The 19636-nt window shown below is 42.2% G+C and overlaps 1 protein-coding gene across 2 annotated transcripts in view; it reads left to right on the top strand.

Annotated features, from left to right (window-relative positions):
- Nucleotides 1-19636, top strand: part of RAB4A (RAB4A, member RAS oncogene family) — a 70701-nt gene that overhangs the window by 21391 nt on the left and 29674 nt on the right. For both annotated transcript variants that reach the window (XM_068981677.1, XM_068981676.1), the window contains exons 2-7: nt 3272-3352; nt 5337-5451; nt 10189-10251; nt 11308-11462; nt 12711-12806; nt 16164-16297. In XM_068981677.1, coding sequence (XP_068837778.1) covers nt 3272-3352; nt 5337-5451; nt 10189-10251; nt 11308-11462; nt 12711-12806; nt 16164-16279 — 626 coding nt within the window. In that variant the 3' untranslated portion in view covers nt 16280-16297. The remainder of the gene's footprint in view (nt 1-3271; nt 3353-5336; nt 5452-10188; nt 10252-11307; nt 11463-12710; nt 12807-16163; nt 16298-19636) is intronic.

Raw genomic sequence — 19636 nt, 5'->3', positions numbered from 1 at the left:
CTGTCTGTCCTTCACATGGGTACACTCTTGAACTCGGTCCCACATGTCTTAAGACCCAAAACTGACAGCCCTCCAGGGCCCCTACTGCTTTTTCCAGTCCTTTTTCCTGAAAGGTCAGCTGTATAGTTTTTTAAATGGTTTGACTCCAAAAGCGTTTCCAAACAAAAAGATTTTCTAAGTAAGCAAACTTAACCTCTTTGAGCTACAAGATTCAGAGTGTGAAGAGTTTTTTGGAGGAATTAAATATTTTCATATATGGAAATTGCACATCTTACTTGTCTTTGTCCAGCAAGGTAAAATCAGTTGACATTGTTACCCTTTTACCTGTTGAGACTGTGGTATAATCTGGAAAACAGTTACTGTGTGTGTGTGTGTGTGTGTGTGCATGCGTGCGTGTGTGTGCATGCACGCATGCACACACGGGCGTGCTTAGTTGCTCAGTTGTGTCTGACTCTTTGCGACCCCATGGACTGTAGCCCACCAGGCTCCTATGTCCAAATGAAGTCCATTTAAGCAAAACTTCCAAAGCAGAAAATAATAAGGGAACAAGCTTTAAGTCAAAGTCTGTGCTTAGACATAGGAGTTTTGTTTCAGGATTAGATGGATTACTGAAACTCCTTTTGCTGTGTACTTATGAAGCATAAGAAACACTCCCATTTGTGTGTACAAATTATTTTCTCTCTCAAGAGTTACTTTTGCCTACATGGTGGCAGCATTTGTACCTGATTCTCATTTTCCTGTGTTTACAACTTATGCAACAATGTATTGGGCTTTATTTCTCAAAGAGGATATTGAACAAAATTGAGGAATTTTAGTATTGTCATTTTAACTTGGAAGTTTTAATTTCTTGGGCTGTAAAAGCTGTGCAGTGCAAATGACCAGACCTGGCCTGTTTTGCTTTGTGTGTGATGAAATGCACACGTGCCATGAGATTGGCCGTTTTAGAGGCCCTGGCGCTCAGCACATTCACATTCGTTGTGCAGCCATCGCTGCCATCATCCTCAGAACTTTCATCTTTCCAGACTGATGCTCGTAATCATTAAACGCTGACTGTGGGTTCCCTCTCCCCCAGCACGCCTACAACCACCATTCAACTTTCTGTCTCTGTGAGTTTGAGCACTCTGGGCACCTCATGTGAATAGAATCTTCTGGTATGTCTTCTTTTGTGTCTGTCTTATTTCACTTAGCACAGTGTGAAATTTCATCCATACTGTAGCATGTATCAGAATTTCCTTCCTTTTCAAGGCTGAATAATATTCCAAAGTATATATGTCCCATATTTTGTTTATTATTTATCCATCAGTGGATAGTTGGGTTGCTTCTGTCTTTTGGCTACTGTGAATAGTGCTGTTATGAACGTGAGTGTGGCATGCTTTTTTTTTTTTTTTTTTTTACTTTATCCAGTTTTAAGGTTTAATGATAGCTACAGTATTCAACATAATGTATTGGCAGAGGTTTAAATACACAGATCAGTAGGATAACATAAAGAACTCAGAAACAGTCCAAAAATTAGTATGCCCAATAGATTTTTTTTTCCACTAAGTTCAGTTCAATAGAGGCAGGATAGTCTTTTCAACTATTCAAACAGTGCCAGAACAACTGAACATCCTTAGGCAACAAAAACACAACCTAAACTGCACACGGTTAATACAAAAAGTAACTCAATATGTATCAGAGATTTAAGAACTTAGAGCTTGCTGAAGACTTCTTAGACAAGACATGAAAAGGATAAAGAGTGGCCTTCACAATAATGCCATAGAGTGTGCCTGGAAAATCCCATGGATGGAGGAGCCTGGTGGGCCGCAGTCCATGGGGTCGCTAAGAGTCAGACGTGACTGAGCGACTTCACTTTCACTTTCATGCATTGGAGAAGGAAATGGCAACCCACTCCAGTGTTCTTGCCCGGAGAATCCCAGGGACGGGGGAGCCTTGCGGGCCGCCGTCCATGGGGTCACACAGAGTCGGACATGACTGAAGCGACTTAGCAGTAACACAACAGAAATGACATGGCCTACAATGGCCATAAAAACTAGACGTGTAGTCATTTGTAAAGCCCTGAGAAGGGTTCAGAGAACAGTCAGTGAGATGCATATAACTGTATTTGTAAGTGCTAACAATCCTAATAGCACTGTCTTATAAGTTTAAGTGCCCGTAAATATGAGAGGTGGAATAGGCTTAATCTCTGAGTGATAATGAGTGTAGTTCTTAGAAACAGGGCTGGGCCAAGCCTAAGCAAAGAAATGAACTGCTTGGGCTTAGCTGGGGGAGAGAAGGAGCCAGTGGGAATGTGTGGTCACGTCCAAAACAGGAGTGTGGAGGTGACAGCATCAGAGGTGCGGCCAAGGGAACCAGGAGCATAGAGCAGGGCCTTCAGAGCCACAGGCGAGCCTTGCAGCCCGGGGGTCGGCAGAGGTGGGTAGAGCAGGGCCTTCAGAGCCACAGGTGAGCCTTGCAGCTTGGGGATTGGCAGAGGTGGGTGGTGGTCAAAGCGTGAGGGTGGGCGCTGTGCTCGCAAGGCTAGGCTGAGCAGAACTAGACTCCTTTGCTATCAGAAAAAGCAGCATAAATCACCAGGGCAATGGCAGGCTACTGGTGTCCCTCATTCTGACTCACAGGTTCCATGCTAGAAAGCCTCTTTTTACAGTTTATGCAGAATAAGGTCCCAAATTAAATATATTCCTCTGTGTAAAGAAGAAGTGAAGCGCTGTCCCTATATTGAATGAGACAAATTTCACACATGGAATACTGACCAAATTGGGCAATACTGACCAGAAGCCAGCCTTCCCATGAGCCCTAGGTGCGGGAACAGAGGCCGGGCCACAGAAGCAAGTGTGGAGATAAGTTGCACCTGTTTCTTAAAAGAAGAAGAGTGAATTTCTCAAAGCCCATGAGTCTACCAGGTTTTTTCTTCTGTATAGAAAGCATTTGAAGTTTCTAAGTGATTTTTACTTGTCACTGGATGTGCATATTTATTTGAATAGCAAAGAGAGAGATTTTAGTCACTTTTGTCATTATAGTTATTACATTTCAAACTTTCAGAAAAGAAATTATCCACAGAGAAGTTAGAAAAGGCACTGGGTTAGCATGTAAGCCAGATATTGAAAAGGTGGAAAGGTAAGTCAATGTGTTTATTGCCATTTTCTCAAAATATTCAGTTACCTGTTTTTTCTGTGATGTTAACAATTACAATCTCATGAAATTTTATGACTGTAGTCTAAGTTCATAGCACCTGTTTTAATGTTATTGTTCACAGTCTCTTTTTGTGTTTCAGATTTTTTGTTTAAATTCTTGGTCATTGGAAATGCAGGAACTGGCAAGTCTTGCTTGCTTCATCAGTTTATTGAAAAAAAATGTAAGTGACGTCACATGGTCCGTGCTCGTCTTATGTCGTCTTCTGAGAGCGTGCTCCGACACAAACTTGTTTATGGCAAAACTTCTGAATATGTTTTCAGGAAGAAAGTTGTAGTTTACAAATATTTTTAAATGATGGTAAAGTTTATGTTATTAAGTGTTTAACAATCTGATTATTTAGCACTTCAGTTTCATAGTGGGTCATTGTTCATTATGTAGTAAATTGTCTTGTACATTTTCCAGATACTAAAATACCTTATAATGCAATGGAATTCCATTTCCTGACAGGGAGTGGCCCAGTCCCTAGTTATACATTTAGGATAAAGTAGTGTTTGGCCCCCAGCGGCCTTGTGCTGTCATTAGGGCAGTTGTTGTCATCAGCCCTGTTTTACAGGAAAAGAAACAGGTAGTGACTGTGCATGTAAGACTCAAATCCAGGCCTTTTGCTCACAGAAATACCTTTTGTCATTGACTTGCCCCCTGTTGTAAGGGAGGTTACATTTTGTATTCCAAACTATTGTAAAACATGGTAGGTTTGAAAGGCCCTTAAAATGTACCTTTCTTTTATAATTATCAAAAGAGTTGTGGAGAATGACCTGAAGGCACAAAAACAGAATTAATTTCATTTAATGAAGTTCATCCTAAGTAAGGGTGTGTGAGATATGTTAGATGGTGGGTAAAATGCAGGCAGAGGGTGTCCTGGGAAAGAGCTTGAAGAGTAAGATTCTAGAATGTTTTCTGCTGCATCCATTTCCATCGACCAGGAGCTCACTGGAGTCTCTGTGTGGTGACAGAGACCCAGTGTGGCTTAGTCACGGCGCCAGTGCCCGCTGCATCAACAAGCATTCATCTGCTGGGTGGGCCCAGGGTTCTGAACCAGTCACTTAGACGTTGTGTTGTTCCGTCTCAGCAGAGGGGACACTGGCCAGGTGCCTGGCCTGAGCAGGCACTCTCCCCACACATCCTCCCTTCGCTTCTCACGGCCATAGCGACAGTATTTCTCTCAGCCGTGTGTTAACCTGGTTTTTAGATCTCACCTTTAGAGGCGTTTCCTCCCAGACTGGCCCAGTAGCTGGGTGCTGGTGAATGTGCTGGTGAATGTAGACAGGCTGCTGCACTCAAACCCTTTCCTACCCCAGGTCCCCGGGAAGCAGGGGACACAGCTGTCAGATGATTTCTGGTGCAATTAAATTTTATCCTATGGCTATAAACTATGAACCAGACTGTGTAGCCAGGATGTTTGTTTTATCCCTTTTTTCATCATCACAGATATTTTCTTTTATAGACAGCTTATTCCAGTTGGGTTTGGCAAACTACATATTTTGCCTGCATCCCTGCCCATTCAGACAGTATTGATTTTGCCAACAAATTCATTCCAAATGATTGCCACACACAGTGCTGAAGTTCATGAAAACTCAACAGCTGTAATAATTGCATCCAGGTCTTGGTTTGAGGGGGGGTGGTTATTTGTGTTTTTTCACTCTATCTTTTCCTCTTTTTCCTTTAATCTTTGGTATCCATCAAGTTTCCTTCTTGGGCTACAGTGCTTTTCCTTCCCTTTACTTTTTTTTGTTTAGAATCTTTGTCCAAATAGCTGAAACCATCGTTGGCCGAGTTGCAGTCTGTCACTGGGCAGTAAGCCTCTCAAGGTGGTGCCCAGTATTTTGTGCAGTTACCCTTCTTGAGAACCTTAATAGTGGTCGGGTAGATATGGCCTCATGTGGCAGGGTCACCAAGCGTTGGCTTTAAAATATATGGCTTGTTTAGGGGTCTTGAGAAAAAACTTGATTGGCTCTTTGAGAACAGAAACTGTATGTATTCTGTTTAAAGCATTGAGTGCTTTTTATCATTTTACTTCTGGAGAAATGAATGGCATAAGTAAATTACATTTTCTATTGACTTAACTGTTGATTTGAATGTTACCTGTTTAAATTTATAAGCTTGTTACCTTAATGTCCTAAAATTAAATTTCCTTTTTTTTGCAGTCAAAGATGACTCAAATCATACAATAGGAGTGGAATTTGGTTCAAAGATAATAAATGTTGGTGGTAAATATGTAAAGTTACAGATATGGGACACAGCAGGCCAAGAACGATTCAGGTAGCTTTTTCTCTAACTTAATATTTGAAAATTTGGTTTGAAATAATCAATTATGGTCTCTTAATGTATATAATCCCCTCCTCCCCACCACAGGTTTTAGAAACTTCACCTGTGAAAGCTTTAAGACAAGCTAAAACTCCATTTTTCTCCATTCAGCATTGATTTATGGAAGAATATGTTAGAACAGCGGTCCCCAACCTTTCTGGCACCAGGGACCGGTTTCACAGAAGACAATTTTTCCGCAGACGAGGAGGGGGTATGGTTTAGGTGGTAATGTGAGTGATGGGAATTGATGGGGAGTGGCAGATGAAACTTCACTGGCTGGCCCACCAATTATCTCCTGCTGTGTGCCCTGGGGGTTAGGGAATCACTTCTCCAAATGAACATTTTCTAATTTGGAGGATAATTTATTCTTTGAGACCTAGTGGCACATTAGGAGGGTATAGCATTGCACATTAAGAATTTTTTTAAATCTCTTTGGGGGTTGGTTTTGCTTTACATTAAACAATCAGAATACCAGACCACCTGACCTGCCTCTTGAGAAACCTATATGCAGGTCAGGAAGCAACAGTTAGAACTGGACATGGAACAACAGACTGATTCCAAATAGGAAAAGGAGTACGTCAAGGCTGTATGTTGTCACCCTGCTTATTTAACTTATATGCAGAGTACATCATGAGAAACACAGGGCTGGAAGAAGCACAAGCTGGAATCAAGATTGCCAGGAGAAATACCAATAACCTCAGATATGCAGATGACACCACCCTTATGGCAGAAAGTGAAGAGGAACTAAAAAGCCTCTTGATGAAAATGAAAGAGGAGAGTGAAGAAGTTGGCTTAAAGCTCAACATTCAGAAAACAAAGATTGATCATGGCATCTGGTCCCATCACTTCATGGGAAATAGATGGGGAAACAGTGGAAACAGTGTCAGACTTTATTTTGGGGGGCTCCAAAATCACTGCAGATGGTGATTGCAGCCATGAAATTACAAGATGCTTACTCCTTGGAAGGAAAGTTATGACCAACCTAGATAGCATATTGAAAAGCAGAGACATTCCTTTGCCAACAAAGGTCTATCTAGTCAAGGCTATGGTTTTTTGAGTGGTCATGTATGGATGTGAGTTGGACTGTGAAGAAAGCTGAGTGCCAAAGAATTGATGCTTTTGAACTGTGGTGTCAGAGAAGACTCTTGAGAATCTCTTGGACTGCAAGGAGATCCAACCAGTCCATCCTAAAAGAGATCAGTCCTGGGTGATCATTGGAAGGACTGATGCCAAAGCTGAAACTCCAATACTTTGGCCATCTCATGCGAAGAGTTGACTCATTGGAAAAGACCCTGATGCTGGGAGGGATTGGGGGCAGGAGGAGAAGGGGACGACAGAGGATGAGATGGCTGGATGGCATCACTGACTCAATGCACATGAATTTGGCTAAACTCCTGGAATTGGTGATGGACAGGGAGGCCCTAGCATGCTGCGATTCACGGGTTTGCAAAGAGTCAGACATGACTGAGCGACTGAACTGAACTGAACTGAAAACAGTCCACAAAATATTCTCTCCTTAGCACTTTCGTTACACTCAAGTCATAATCAACATTTGGAATAATAACCGCCGGATCACTGCAGATAAGTTCCATGTTTGATATTCCGTAACTACTGAAGTGGGCTCAGCGGTAAACAATCCACCTGCAGGAGGTGTGGGTTCAATCCCTGGGTAGGGAAGATCCCCTGGAGAAGGAAATGGCAACCCACTCCAGTATTCTTGCCTGGAAAAATCCCATAGACAAAGGAGCCTGGCAGGCTACAATCCATGGAGTCACAAAAGAATCAGACACAACTTAAACATTAAACAACAAACAATAACTGCTAAAGCAGGAAAGCAGATTAATATTCTGGTTGTGTTTTTTGAGTCAATACACAAAGTCAAACAAAAGATATTCACAATTTCAAAATTCAGTTAAACTCAATCCCAGTGCAAGCATTTCACTTAAAGTCAGGTATAGTATTTTAAATGCTTAATAATTGTTTGCTTCAAAAAGTATCATAACTAGACTTCAGGCAAGAATATAAAGCTACAGTAATCAAAGCAGCATGGTATTGCATCAAAACAGACATATGGATCAATAGAGCAGAACAGAGAACCTAGGAATAAATCCACACAATTAATCTTCCACAAAGATGGTAAGAATATACAACAGAGAAAAGACAATCTCATCAATAAGTGGTACTGGGGAAAGGGGACAGCTACATGTAAAAGAATGAAATTAGAACATTCTCTAACACTGTACACAAAAATAAACTCAAAATGGATTAAAGACCTAAATGTGAGACCAGATACTATAAAACTTCTACAGGAAAACAGAGGTAGAACAGTCTCTGACATAAGTCACAGCAATATTTTTTTTGGATTCATCTCCTAAAATAATGGAAATAAAAGCAAAAATTTAAAAAATGGGACCTAATTAAACTTAAAAGCTTTTGCATAGCAAAGTGAACCATAAAGCAAAAAGACAACCTACAGACTGGGAGAAAATACTTGCAGATGATACAACTGACAAGGGATTACTAAATTCCAAAATACACAAACTCATACGGTTCAATATTTTAAAAACCTGATCAAAAAAATGGGGAGAAAACCTAAATAGGCATTTCTCCAGAGAAGACATACAGATGGCCAGTAGGCACATGAAAAAATATTCAACATTGCTAATTATTAGAGAAATGCAAATCAAAACTACAATGAGTTATCACCTCACACTTGTCAGAATGGCCATCACAAAAAATCTACAAACAGTAAATGCTGAAAAAGGTGTGGGAAGGAAGGAACCCTCCTACGCTGCTGGTGGGAATGTAAGTTGGTGCAGACACTAAGGAGAACAGTGCGGAAATTCCTGAAAAAAGTAAAAGTAGGGACCCATTAGAGGGCAGGGGTAAGTGAGGCAAGGACTGGAAAGATGGAAGTTAATTAAAAACTGGTGACCCTTATCTCTTCCCCACATCCTCCTTAGTTACTGACAGCCAGGCATGTATGTCTCAGACAGAGGAAATGATTCTTTTCCACAGAAAAATAGCCACAAGGAAAAGGCTTAAAGGTACTAACATTTTGGTTTCCCCAATGAAATAGCCCGATCTCTGTCCAGCCATCTCCCAGTGGAGCCCCCCAACCCCACACATAAAAAGCATCTTTTACACTTTGGTATTCCTTGCTCTTGAATATAAATGATCAATATAAATGATCTGTGGATAGCCAGACATGTATGTGAAAAAAGCTTCTAAAATAAAAGAAAGAGCCCAAAATAAGTAAGAACTCTCAGGGAATAGACAAAAACTAAAAACTACTATATCCTCACAAGTAAGAGTAAAGGTTGCATCAAGGAAATAAAAACTAAATTTAAAAAGAGAAATTAAAATAATGTATTAAATAGAGTAATACTCTTCCAGAAAGTTAAACAATAAACTTTAGGTGATAAAGAGAAGAGACAACATAGAGAGTCATCCAGAGTTAGTCCAGGAAGGCCAAGGCCTGACTAGTGATGCCTTCCTGAAGGCAGAGGAGGAGAGGAGACAATGAAAGCAACAGTTGAAGATTTTCCCCTAAAGGAAATGAGTCTATAAAATTCCATATTACACCAAACACAGATGAGGCCAGGGTCTGCCATGTGAAACCTCAGAACGCCAGAGGTGGGCTGGAGATGCCAGAGATTCTAAGAGGGAAAAGCAGGCACATCTCAAGGAGCACTATGACCATTGCACAGGGCTTTTCAGCAGCAGCAGTTGAAAGCTGGAAGATAATTACAACCTTGACTTCAAAACTCAACATGAAAATTTTTTTCCAACCTAAAATTGTACACTCAGCCAGACTCTCCATTAAGTACGAGAGTGAAATCAGAGTGTCTCCAGTGATGCAACACGGAGTGGGCTGTAGAGCAGAGGGAGGGGGCAGAGGGTCAAGGCAGAGGGGAGGGCAGCTGGCACTGGGTCATCTGTCCGTGGAGCTGCGTGGCCCAGATGGGCTGTGTCATGGAGGAGGAGGAGGAAGAGGCACTGGTGGAGCAGCTACTGAGAAGTCTGGGTGCAAAAGAATCCCCTTTGGAACAGTAGCAGGAGCATCCAGCTGCCTGCACCATGCTTGTTCAAGACAGGAGGTGCCGAGCACATTTTATTCTGCCCCTGGGAAAATCTAATGAACAGGGAAAGTCAGGATTCAGGGAAGTGTTTACTGAAGGAAAACTCTGGAGGTTGTGAGAATTGACGTGTTGTACCTGGGTGGGCGCTCAGTTCAGACTGGTGTGCCCCCAGGAGGGAGGGAGCACGAGCTGCACCGCCAGGCCTGGGGCAGCGCGTGCGATGGCCCGTGCCCTGGAAGACGACCCCACGCAAGCAGAGGAGCCACCGAGGGCCTCGTGCACTGTAGCCCTGCTGCCGCCTTCCTGTCTTTCCCCTACATGTTCTCAAAGGTCCCCTCAGTTCTGCGGGCCCCCCCCACCCCGCACTCCATGAGGGGCACACTCATCCCCAGCCTCATGGCCCCACCTCCTTATCACTACTGTGATCCTGTTTTGGACAGAACAGCCCTTCGTGTCTGCTTTCAAATGTCTTTGTATCATTTCTCTTTAGAGAGGTATCTGTCACTGTATTGCAGTTGTCAAGGCCAAAAATGGGTGTTTTGCATGGGAGGCTGCTGCTCATGAGCAAGGGCTCTGCTCCCTTGAAAGTAAAAGCCTGTAACTCTTCCAGGTCTGTGACAAGAAGCTACTACAGAGGTGCAGCGGGGGCACTGCTTGTCTACGACATCACCAGGTAATAACACCCCTACTCAGCCCATGCTCCCTGGGGTCCACTCCTCCCCATGGGCCGCTGGTGTGTCGGCGGACAGCAGAGGTGGGACTCAGCAAGACCCTCCGCCCTTTCCCTGAGGGTCTTGCAGGTTTTCAGAGCAGCCCCTTTCACCCCTTCACCATGTGAAACCTGTTCCCAAGTTTCAGATAGATAAAGCATCTCCTGTGTCATCGTGTTTCCTTAAGATTCACAGCTTGAAGTTTTGCACGTGGTAAATTGTTAGTAAGCACGGGCTCTGTGCTGCAATGGCCTGGGTTCAAATCCTGGTTCCTGTCCCAAAGCAGTGTGAGCCCTCTGGACTTTAGTTTCCTTGTCTGTTCCACTGAGTCATGATGACCACATAATACTTGTGAGGCTGTTGGGTGGTTAAATTGGTTCCTATAAAGCTCTTGGCCCATCTTAAGGATCTGAGTGCACTGTCCTGCATGTAGCTGTAACCTTGGTGTCACAGTTAAATTCAATTAAAAATTCAGTTCCTTAGAATATACGAGGATTTTGTCCTTAGATAGATAAGAGCTGAACACAGTCCTGGAGGCAGACAGACCTGGTCAAGTCCTGGCTCCATGTGTGTGACTTTGGGCAACTTAACCAGTCTCTCTGGGCCTTAGGTTTCTCCTGTAAATGGGAGATGATAAGAGTGTGTCGCAGAGAATCAGTGTGATAAATTCCTGTGAAACAAAGGACCGTCATGTTGCACGGATTCGTCGAGTGACAGCAGTTAGCCTTAGGTTTTGCTCGCATGTTGTGTGAACCAAGACCCGAGTAAATAACTGCACCCTGCTTGGGGAAACAGCCGGTGGCAAGCTGTCTGACTCGCTGTGGCATCTCCCTGGAAACAAGGTGGAACACACCCTTAGCATGGGGTGTGCTCTTGGGGCGCCCAGGTCCTCTGAGTGCTTTGAAGGTCGTGGGCACTGCCCTGCGTGTATAGAGGCGGTGTGAGCGGTGTGAGTGACTGGAAAGAGTTGCTAGCTTTATAAAATACATGTACTGTTCTCACAATCTTATATTACGCAGCCGAGAAACCTACAATGCGCTTACTAATTGGTTAACAGATGCCCGAATGCTCGCGAGCCAGAACATTGTCATCATCCTCTGCGGGAACAAGAAGGACTTGGACACCGATCGGGAAGTCACTTTCCTGGAGGCCTCCCGATTTGCTCAGGAAAATGGCAAGTGGCCTTTCACCTGTCACAGCTACTGGAGGTTTAAGATGAAGCTGTATTTAGGGAGTGTGGAACCTCCTATTGTTTTTATTAGACATTTAGACATCTAGCATATTTTCACCCTGTTGCTTTGTGCCTGCAGAGGTTGCTATGATGATAAAAGCTAATCTCTTTGCATTCTGTGATGGTGTTTCAGTTTAGGATCTTTAATATCACAGCTCTTGGTTTGAAGTGAAAATTATAACAATTTTTAAAGGCCCTTTTGAAGCTAAGTTGGTGAAATATTAGATCTAAATAGAAAGTGAAGCAGCAGATGAGATACTGGACTTACTGGCTTTATTTTGCTTACATTAAATTTAAGTCATTTGGCTAAAGATGCCTTTGAAACTTGCTGAATTTTTATGTAGAATACATAAGGATGACACATAAAATGAATGATTCCCTATAGACAGCAAAATGACGAGAATTCAGACATTTTAAAATAACTTTAATTTTTAGAACCAGTCAGGAAATAAAATACCCTAATAGCAACTTTCAATGGGACTCTAGAACTGCCAACTTACACTCCCACAAACAGGTTTTCTGCTAAGAAAATAAGCATGCAATAAAAACATAAGCCATTATGAGTTTATAAAGAAGCTGTTTAGAAATATGTAAGCTTAGAATGTTAATGCTCAGAAGGAATTTCTCTATCATTTACATGCACCTCATTTTTACTAATAAGGAAACAAGTGTCTGGAGAGGTTGTGGTTTGCTCACAAAAGCAAGGAGAGAGGCCTTCGCCTGGGTGAGTGACCACCCAGTGGAGAGCAGAGGGCTCGTTCGTATAAGACCTCTCACTGTCAAGGACCACACGCCATGTGGCCCCCGACGCCAGCACTTGCAGGCTGTGTCTGGCGACCTGAAGCCTGTTGGAAAGAAGTTGCTGCTGAGTCTTATACCAGCAGCTGGGTGCCTCAGCCAGCCTGCTTCCCTGCCAGCATCCTGCTTGCTTAGTTTCTTCTTCAGCACATGTAAGTGCTAGCACACACTGCTAGTTACTTTTCAGAAAAAGTTGGAATTGTTTTAAGACTTAAAAAATACGTATGTATTGACATTTATTGATTTTCTATTTGCAGATATACCTAGTTATAAGGACAAAATTCTATTTTGTCTGCTATTCTAAGAGAATAATACATTAAGCAGGTGGTTATGAGTTGAATAATTGTGATTATCTTCTAAATATGGCTTCGTTTTGTTTGATGTTGATTTTAGAGCTGATGTTTCTGGAAACAAGCGCACTAACAGGGGAGAATGTAGAAGAGGCCTTTGTACAGTGTGCAAGAAAAATACTTAACAAAATTGAATCAGGTAAGAACTTCCCATTAATAAACTTTCCTGTAGCACATTTTCCTCTCTAGCTCAGTAGCGTCACTTTTCAGTATTTCCAGGAGTGATTTGGTCATGGAGTTTCCTCTCTCTACCTGCCGACCTGCAGTGACCTCTTAGGGGTTTGGAGGTCTTGTCTACACTGCAGGTGGAAGCCCAGGCCTCCTTCACAGGGACTTTTTCAGCTGTGTGGTGGCAGAGAAGCAACTGTGTGAGGGGAAATGAGTTATGGGCACCTCGCTTAATGCTGCTGGTTACAGATCGGGCATCTTGGAGAATTTGTTTCTGAAGCTAACTGAGCATGTCACAGTAGTGACCTGTCTCATTATTGTTCTACTTGTTGCTTCAGTAAAAATAAATTTAAAACAACTCTACTATAGGCAGCTGACAAAATAATATATAGTTGTCATTTATTAGAGTTAATTTTTATTCAAATATCACCAAAATCACATGTGGGCATTACATTTTTAATTGATTCATTTAACTGAATGCCTATTCTTTGTCAGGTGCGGGGATACAAAAATAAATTAATCCCAACCCTCGCCCTCAAGAAACTGTCTTTCATGGGAAACAGTCAAAAGATAATTATAACACAGTGTGGTCAATACAGTAACTGAGAAGTGCGCCAGATCTTGGGGCCACACAAAGGAGAGCCTGCTTGTTTAGGAGGTGATATCAGGAAGAGCTTCTAGGAAGAGACAGTGACTGAGCTCAGGCTTTCAAAGTGTGAGGAGGAACCGGGCATGGGGCTGGGGAGGAGGGTAGGCCATCAGAGGGGCAGCATGAGTGGAGACTGGGGGGAAGGTTGCAGTCACTAGAAGAGAAAGACCACAGTGGGGAATGGTGGGAGAGAAGGCTGAGGAGAGGCAGCAGCCAGGCCAGTGGTCTTCACCCAGGCTCGAACTTCGGTCCCTGGGTGACTGAGTCTCCACCTTGGCTGGACGCAAGAGTCACCTGGGATACGTACAAATTTGAATTCTAGGCCCCACCTCTGGAGATGCTGAGTTAAGGCCTCAGCATCATCATTTTAAAAAGCTGTCCCGTGTGATTCTCATGTTCGTCCAAGATAAGGACCACTGCTGTAGGGCTGAGAAGCCATTCGAGGGTGGGAGGCAAAGAGTGATATGGTCAGGTTGTGGCTGGAGACACGTCGTGTGTGTAGACGGTCACATCAGAGACGGACCAAAGGGAGCCCAGAGCTGATGGCCAGGATACCAACCGAGGCCTGTTTGAGTAATTCAAGAAAAGATGCCTGATTAAAGCTGTGACAAGGGTGTGGAAGCAGAGATGAAGAGACATAGATGACTCTAAGAAACATGTTGGCAGTGGCATCCTGACTCAGATGCCAAATAGCAGGGCAGGGCCTTTCGACTTTGTGGGGTATTGGAAGAGCAGGGATCAGAAGAGAGGAGGAGCCGCAGGTAACTCCATGTCACAGCTGCGTAGCTCAGTGATGAGATGGCAGAACCAGAGGAGAAGCCAGTTCACGGGAAGCAGGGTGGCTGTGTTTTGAAATGTTCCCTGGGTGGCATCACTGGAACAGGCACAGGGCACCATCCAGGAACCTGTGGGAAGAACCCAGCTGGTGGTGCCCCCTTGGGAGCCGTCGGTCTATAGGAGTAGGTGCACCAGGGGAAGGAATGTGATCCCCCAGAGAGCAGTGAAGAGTGGGAAGAGCAGTGGCCCAGAGCAAAGCCTTGCAGACCGAAGGATGAGAGGAGGAGGGGAAAGGTCAGAGATTCAGGAAGACACCCAGGAACACGAGTGTCACTTCTGCCACATTCAGCCAAAAGGCTGTTCATTATCAAATGAATCTACTTTTCATCTAGAGCTGAAAAGTATCTGGTGGGGTGGGCAAGAGGAAGTCACTAGGCATCTTTACCAGCAGAATGATGCAGGGAGGAGATGGAGCAACTGAGCATAGAGGAGATGAGGAAGCAGAGCCTGGGTGTCTCCCTGGAGGAGGAGGCAGAGGGTTAATTTAACATGAGAGGTTTCAGGAATGGAAGAAGTCTTAGCACCTGTAAATGCTGAGGGAGAAGACAGAGGAAGGTAAAGGAGAGGTGAGAGGGGAACTGACGAGAGGGTGGGGCAGGGAAGGTGGTGGGAGAGTGTTGGGGCCCAGACAGACCTCTGGTCTCAGCAGAAAGAGGGGTGTTCCATCCTTCTGTGGGCTTTTGGTCTGAAAACAGCAACAAAATAGTTACTCAACTTGGTACAGTACTGTTATTTTTTTTAAAGAGTCTATAGCATAAGTAGGTAACATTAAAATTGGCGTTGTGTTGAGTACAATCAGGCTCAACTTATTTCGATCGCCTTCCCCCTTTGGTACCCATGAAGACAGTGCATATAAGTTAACACACATAAAGCTTTCAAGATCTTTTTCTCCTAAAATCATCAAAATCATAGTTACATCAAGTGAAAAAAATATACAGATGTGTTAGAATTCTTCAGCAGTACTTTTTCATTGTAATCTTCTAAATAGGCAGTATATTCATATGGTTCAAAAACCTTTATTTTCTCTACCACTTTATACAGAAAGGTTAGCATATTATACATTCTGCACTTACTGTACCTACCAATCATTGCAAATCAGTCTTAGAGACTTCGACATACACATTGTGCTAATGTATATATACAAGCATAGTGTGTTTGTGTAATATTCAATTTTGTATATTGCCATAATTTATCTAACCAGTCTGCTTTGGACATTTGAGTTGTTGCCAGATGTTACAAACAATGTTGCAGTAAATAACCTTTTGTATATCATTTCACATGTGTGTGAGTGTATATATAAGATAAATTCTCAGAAATGGAGTTGTTGGGTCAAAGAACAGAGGCATTTGGAATTTATGTAGAGGCTGTCAGATTCCTCTTTTCAGGCTTGAGGCAGTTTATCATCCGACTAGTATGAATGAAGGTGTTTTATTTCACTAAAGCCATGTCCACAGGATATATTATCATGTTTGGGTCTTTACCAGTCTCATAGTGAAGAATGGTTATCTTTGTGGTTTCATTTCAATGCTTTTTGTATACGTAATATATTCACATAATTCCAGATTCAAGTAGAGGATACAGTGAAATTCACCCTCTATTTCCCCCATCTCCTATCCCCTGCATCTAGAGCTCTTTCTTGAAGTCAGCCACTATTACCAGTTTTTTATGTACCCATCCAAAGATATTTTTATGCCCATGCAATCAAATATGTTTGTATTTTTCCTCTTTATTCAAAATAATGTTTTATATATACAGTATTCTGCACTTTGCTTTTTTCACTTAATATATTTTGGGGATCACAGAAACATAAAAACTTTTTCTAAAGACTTACTCGATCCTCAGGTGAGCTGGACCCAGAAAGAATGGGCTCAGGTATCCAGTATGGAGATGCGGCCTTGAGACAGCTGCGGTCCCCGCGCCGTGCACAGGCCCCGAGCGCGCAGGAGTGCGGCTGCTGAGGCAGTTCGGGCGCGCAGGTAGGTGCCCACATTGCAGCAGTCCTGTCACCCTCAGACCTGTCCCGTTTCCCTCAGACCTGTCCCGTTTCCCTCAGACCTGTCCCGTTTCCCACCCAGAGCCCCACACAGGATTAACCGGGGAGGCTGTCATTGCTTTTTGAAGCTGCATTATGGAAAGGAGAGGTGATTGCGTAACTAGAAGTTTATTCTCAGCAGTGGAATACACGTTCTTCTCACGCTCACATGGAACACTCATCAAAACAGACCACATCTAGGCCATAAAACACACTTGAAGACATTTAAAAGAACAGAAGTCATTCTGTGTCCCCTCTCAGAGCACAGTGGAATAAAACTAGAAATCTGTAGTTGGAAGATAACTGGGAAATCCAGAAATGTGAGTATTAAACAGCATACTTCTAAATAATAAGTGGGTCAAAGAAGAAGTCTCAAGAGAAATTTAATAGTATTTTGAACTGAAAAAAATACAACTTATCAAAATTTGGGGGAGATTCAACATAAATAGTACTTAAAGTAAAATTTATAGCATTGCAGGCATATATTAGAAAAGAAGAAAGATCTAAATATAATCATGTCTCCTCCATAAAAAACTAGAAAAAGAAGAACAATGAAATCCAAAGTAGAAAGAAGAAGAGAAATAATAAAAATTAGATCAGGAAATCAATAGAAAAAAATTAGTAAAAGCAAAGTTGGTTCCTTGAAAAAATACAGTAAAGTCAATGACTCTAGTCAGGCCAAAAAAAAAAAAAACCAATATAAACTACTAATATCAGAAATGAAAGCAGGGACATCACTGCAGATTCTATGGACATTTAAAGGATAATAAAGGAAGACTATGAACAACTCTGTGCCCACAAATTTGATAACGTAGATGAAATAAACCAATTCTGTCAAAGATAGAATTTGCAAAACTCAAACAAGAAGAAACAGATAATGTGAATAAGCCTATATCTATTTTAAAGAACTTGAACCAATAACTAGTAACTTTCCAAAACAGAACGTACCAGACCCAGGTGGCTCCGCTGGTGAATTCTTCCAAACATTTAAAGAAGAGATTATACCAGGTCTCTGCAGTCTTGTTTACAGAACAAAAGCAGACAGAACACCTCCTAAGGCATTCTATGAGGCCAGTATTATCTTAATCCCAAAGCCAGGCAGACATTAAAAGAAAAGAAAACTACAAACTAGTATCTCCTGTAAACATAGATACAGAAATTCTCAACAAAATAGTAGATTGAATCCAGCAAGGTATAAAAAGAATTACATACTTCCAAGTGGGATTTATCCCAGATATACAAGACTGGTTCAACATTCCAAAATCAATTAATGTAATCATCACATCAACAGGGAACAAAAATCACATGATTTCATCAAGAGATGTAGAAAAATCAGTTGACAAGTTCCAATATTGTTTTGCAATGAGAACTCTCAGTAAACTAGGAATAGTGGGGAATCACCTCAACTTAGTAAAGTCTACCAAAACCTACTGCTAAAATTAGACCTAATGGTGAGAAAGTTGAAGCTTTCCTATGAATATCAGGTACAAGGCAAGATTGTGCCCTCTCAGCACTCCTTTTCAACATCAAACCAGAAGTCCTAGCTGATGCAGTAAGAAAAGGAAATAAAAGGTATACAGATTGGGAAGGAAGAAATTAACTAACATTGTTGGCAGATGACATGATTATGTAGAAAATCCCAAAGAATCCACAAACTCCCATATAAGTGATTATATATTAATAGCACAGTTGCAAGATACAAGGTTAATATGCAAAAGTCTATCAGTTTTCTGTATGCCAGGAATGAACAAGTGCAGTCTGAATTGAAAAACACAATACCATTTACATCAGTTTCCCAAAAAAGGAAATACTCAGGCAGAACTCTTAACAACATCTATATGAGGAAAACCAAACTGATTCTAAAGTTCACGTGGAGAAAAGACAAAAGACCCCTAATAGCCAACACGGTACTGAGAGAGAAGAACAAAACTGAAGGACTGTCACTACCCAACTTCAAAGCACTGTAGAGCTATTGTAGTCAGGACAGTATGGTATTGGTGAAATAAGAGATCAGTGGGACAGAATAGAGAGCCCAGAAATAGACCCATACACTGATGTTTGACAAAGGAGCAAAGACAATACAGTGAAGCAGAAATAGTCTTTTCAACAAATGATCCTGAAACAGTTGGCCACCGTTATGCAAAAAATGAATCTAGACATCAGACCTTATACCCTTTACAAAAACTAGCTCCAAATGAGTCATAGATCTAAAGTAAAATGAAAAACCATAAAACTCATAGAACATAAAATGAGAGAAAATGTAGATGTCCTTGAGTATTTTGATGATTTTTTAGATACAACACTAAAGATACAATCCATGAAAGAAATAATTGGTAAGCCGAACTTCATGAAAAGGAAAAACTTCTGCTCTACAAAAGACAGTGTCAACAGAATTAGTAGACAAGCTACACACCAGGAGAAAATGTTTACAAAAGACATATCTGATAACTGTTACTGTAAATATACAAAGAATTCTTAAAACTCAACCATAAGAAAGAAAACATACCCAATTTAAAAATGGGCCAAAGACCTTAACAGATACCTTGCCAAGGAAGGTATCCAGATGGCAGTAAGTACAGGAAAAGATACTTCATAAATGAGCTGTCACTACAAGCCTATTAGAATGGCCAAAATCTAAATAAGACAGTGACAGCAGCAAATGCTGGTGAGGATGTAGAGCAATAGAAATTCTCGTTCATTCCTGGGAAGAGTACAAAATGGTGCAGCTACTTTGGAAGACAGTTTGACATTTTCTTATAAAACTAAGCATCAGTTCAGTTCAATCGCTCAGTCGTGTCCGACTCTTTGCAACCCCATGAATCGCAGCACGCCAGGCCTCCATGTCCATCACCAACTCCCGGAGTTCACTCAGACTCACGTCCATCGAGTCAGTGATGCCATCCAGCCATCTCATCCTCTGTTGCCCTCTTCTCCTGCCACCAATCCCTCCCAGCATCAGAGTCTTTTCCAATGAGTCAACTCTTCACATGAGGTGGCCAAAGTACTGGAGTCTCAGCTTTAGCATCAGTCCTTCCAAAGAAATCCCAGGGCTGATCTCCTTCAGAATGGACTGGTTGGATCTCCTTGCAGTCCAAGGGACTCTCAAGAGTCTTCTCCAACACCACAGTTCAAAAGCATCAATTCTTCGGCACTCAGCCTTATTCACAGTCCAAAACTAAACATACTCTTACTATATAATCCAGCAGTCTCACTGCTTGGTATTTACACAAAGTAGTTGAAAACTCATGTCCACACAAATACCCGCACATGGATGTTTATAGCA

The sequence above is a fragment of the Capricornis sumatraensis genome, chromosome 10, assembly GCF_032405125.1.
Source record: "Capricornis sumatraensis isolate serow.1 chromosome 10, serow.2, whole genome shotgun sequence".
Lineage (NCBI taxonomy): Eukaryota > Metazoa > Chordata > Mammalia > Artiodactyla > Bovidae > Capricornis > Capricornis sumatraensis.
Note: the sequence above shows the minus strand (reverse complement) of the source record. Positions and strands in the feature narration are given on the sequence as shown.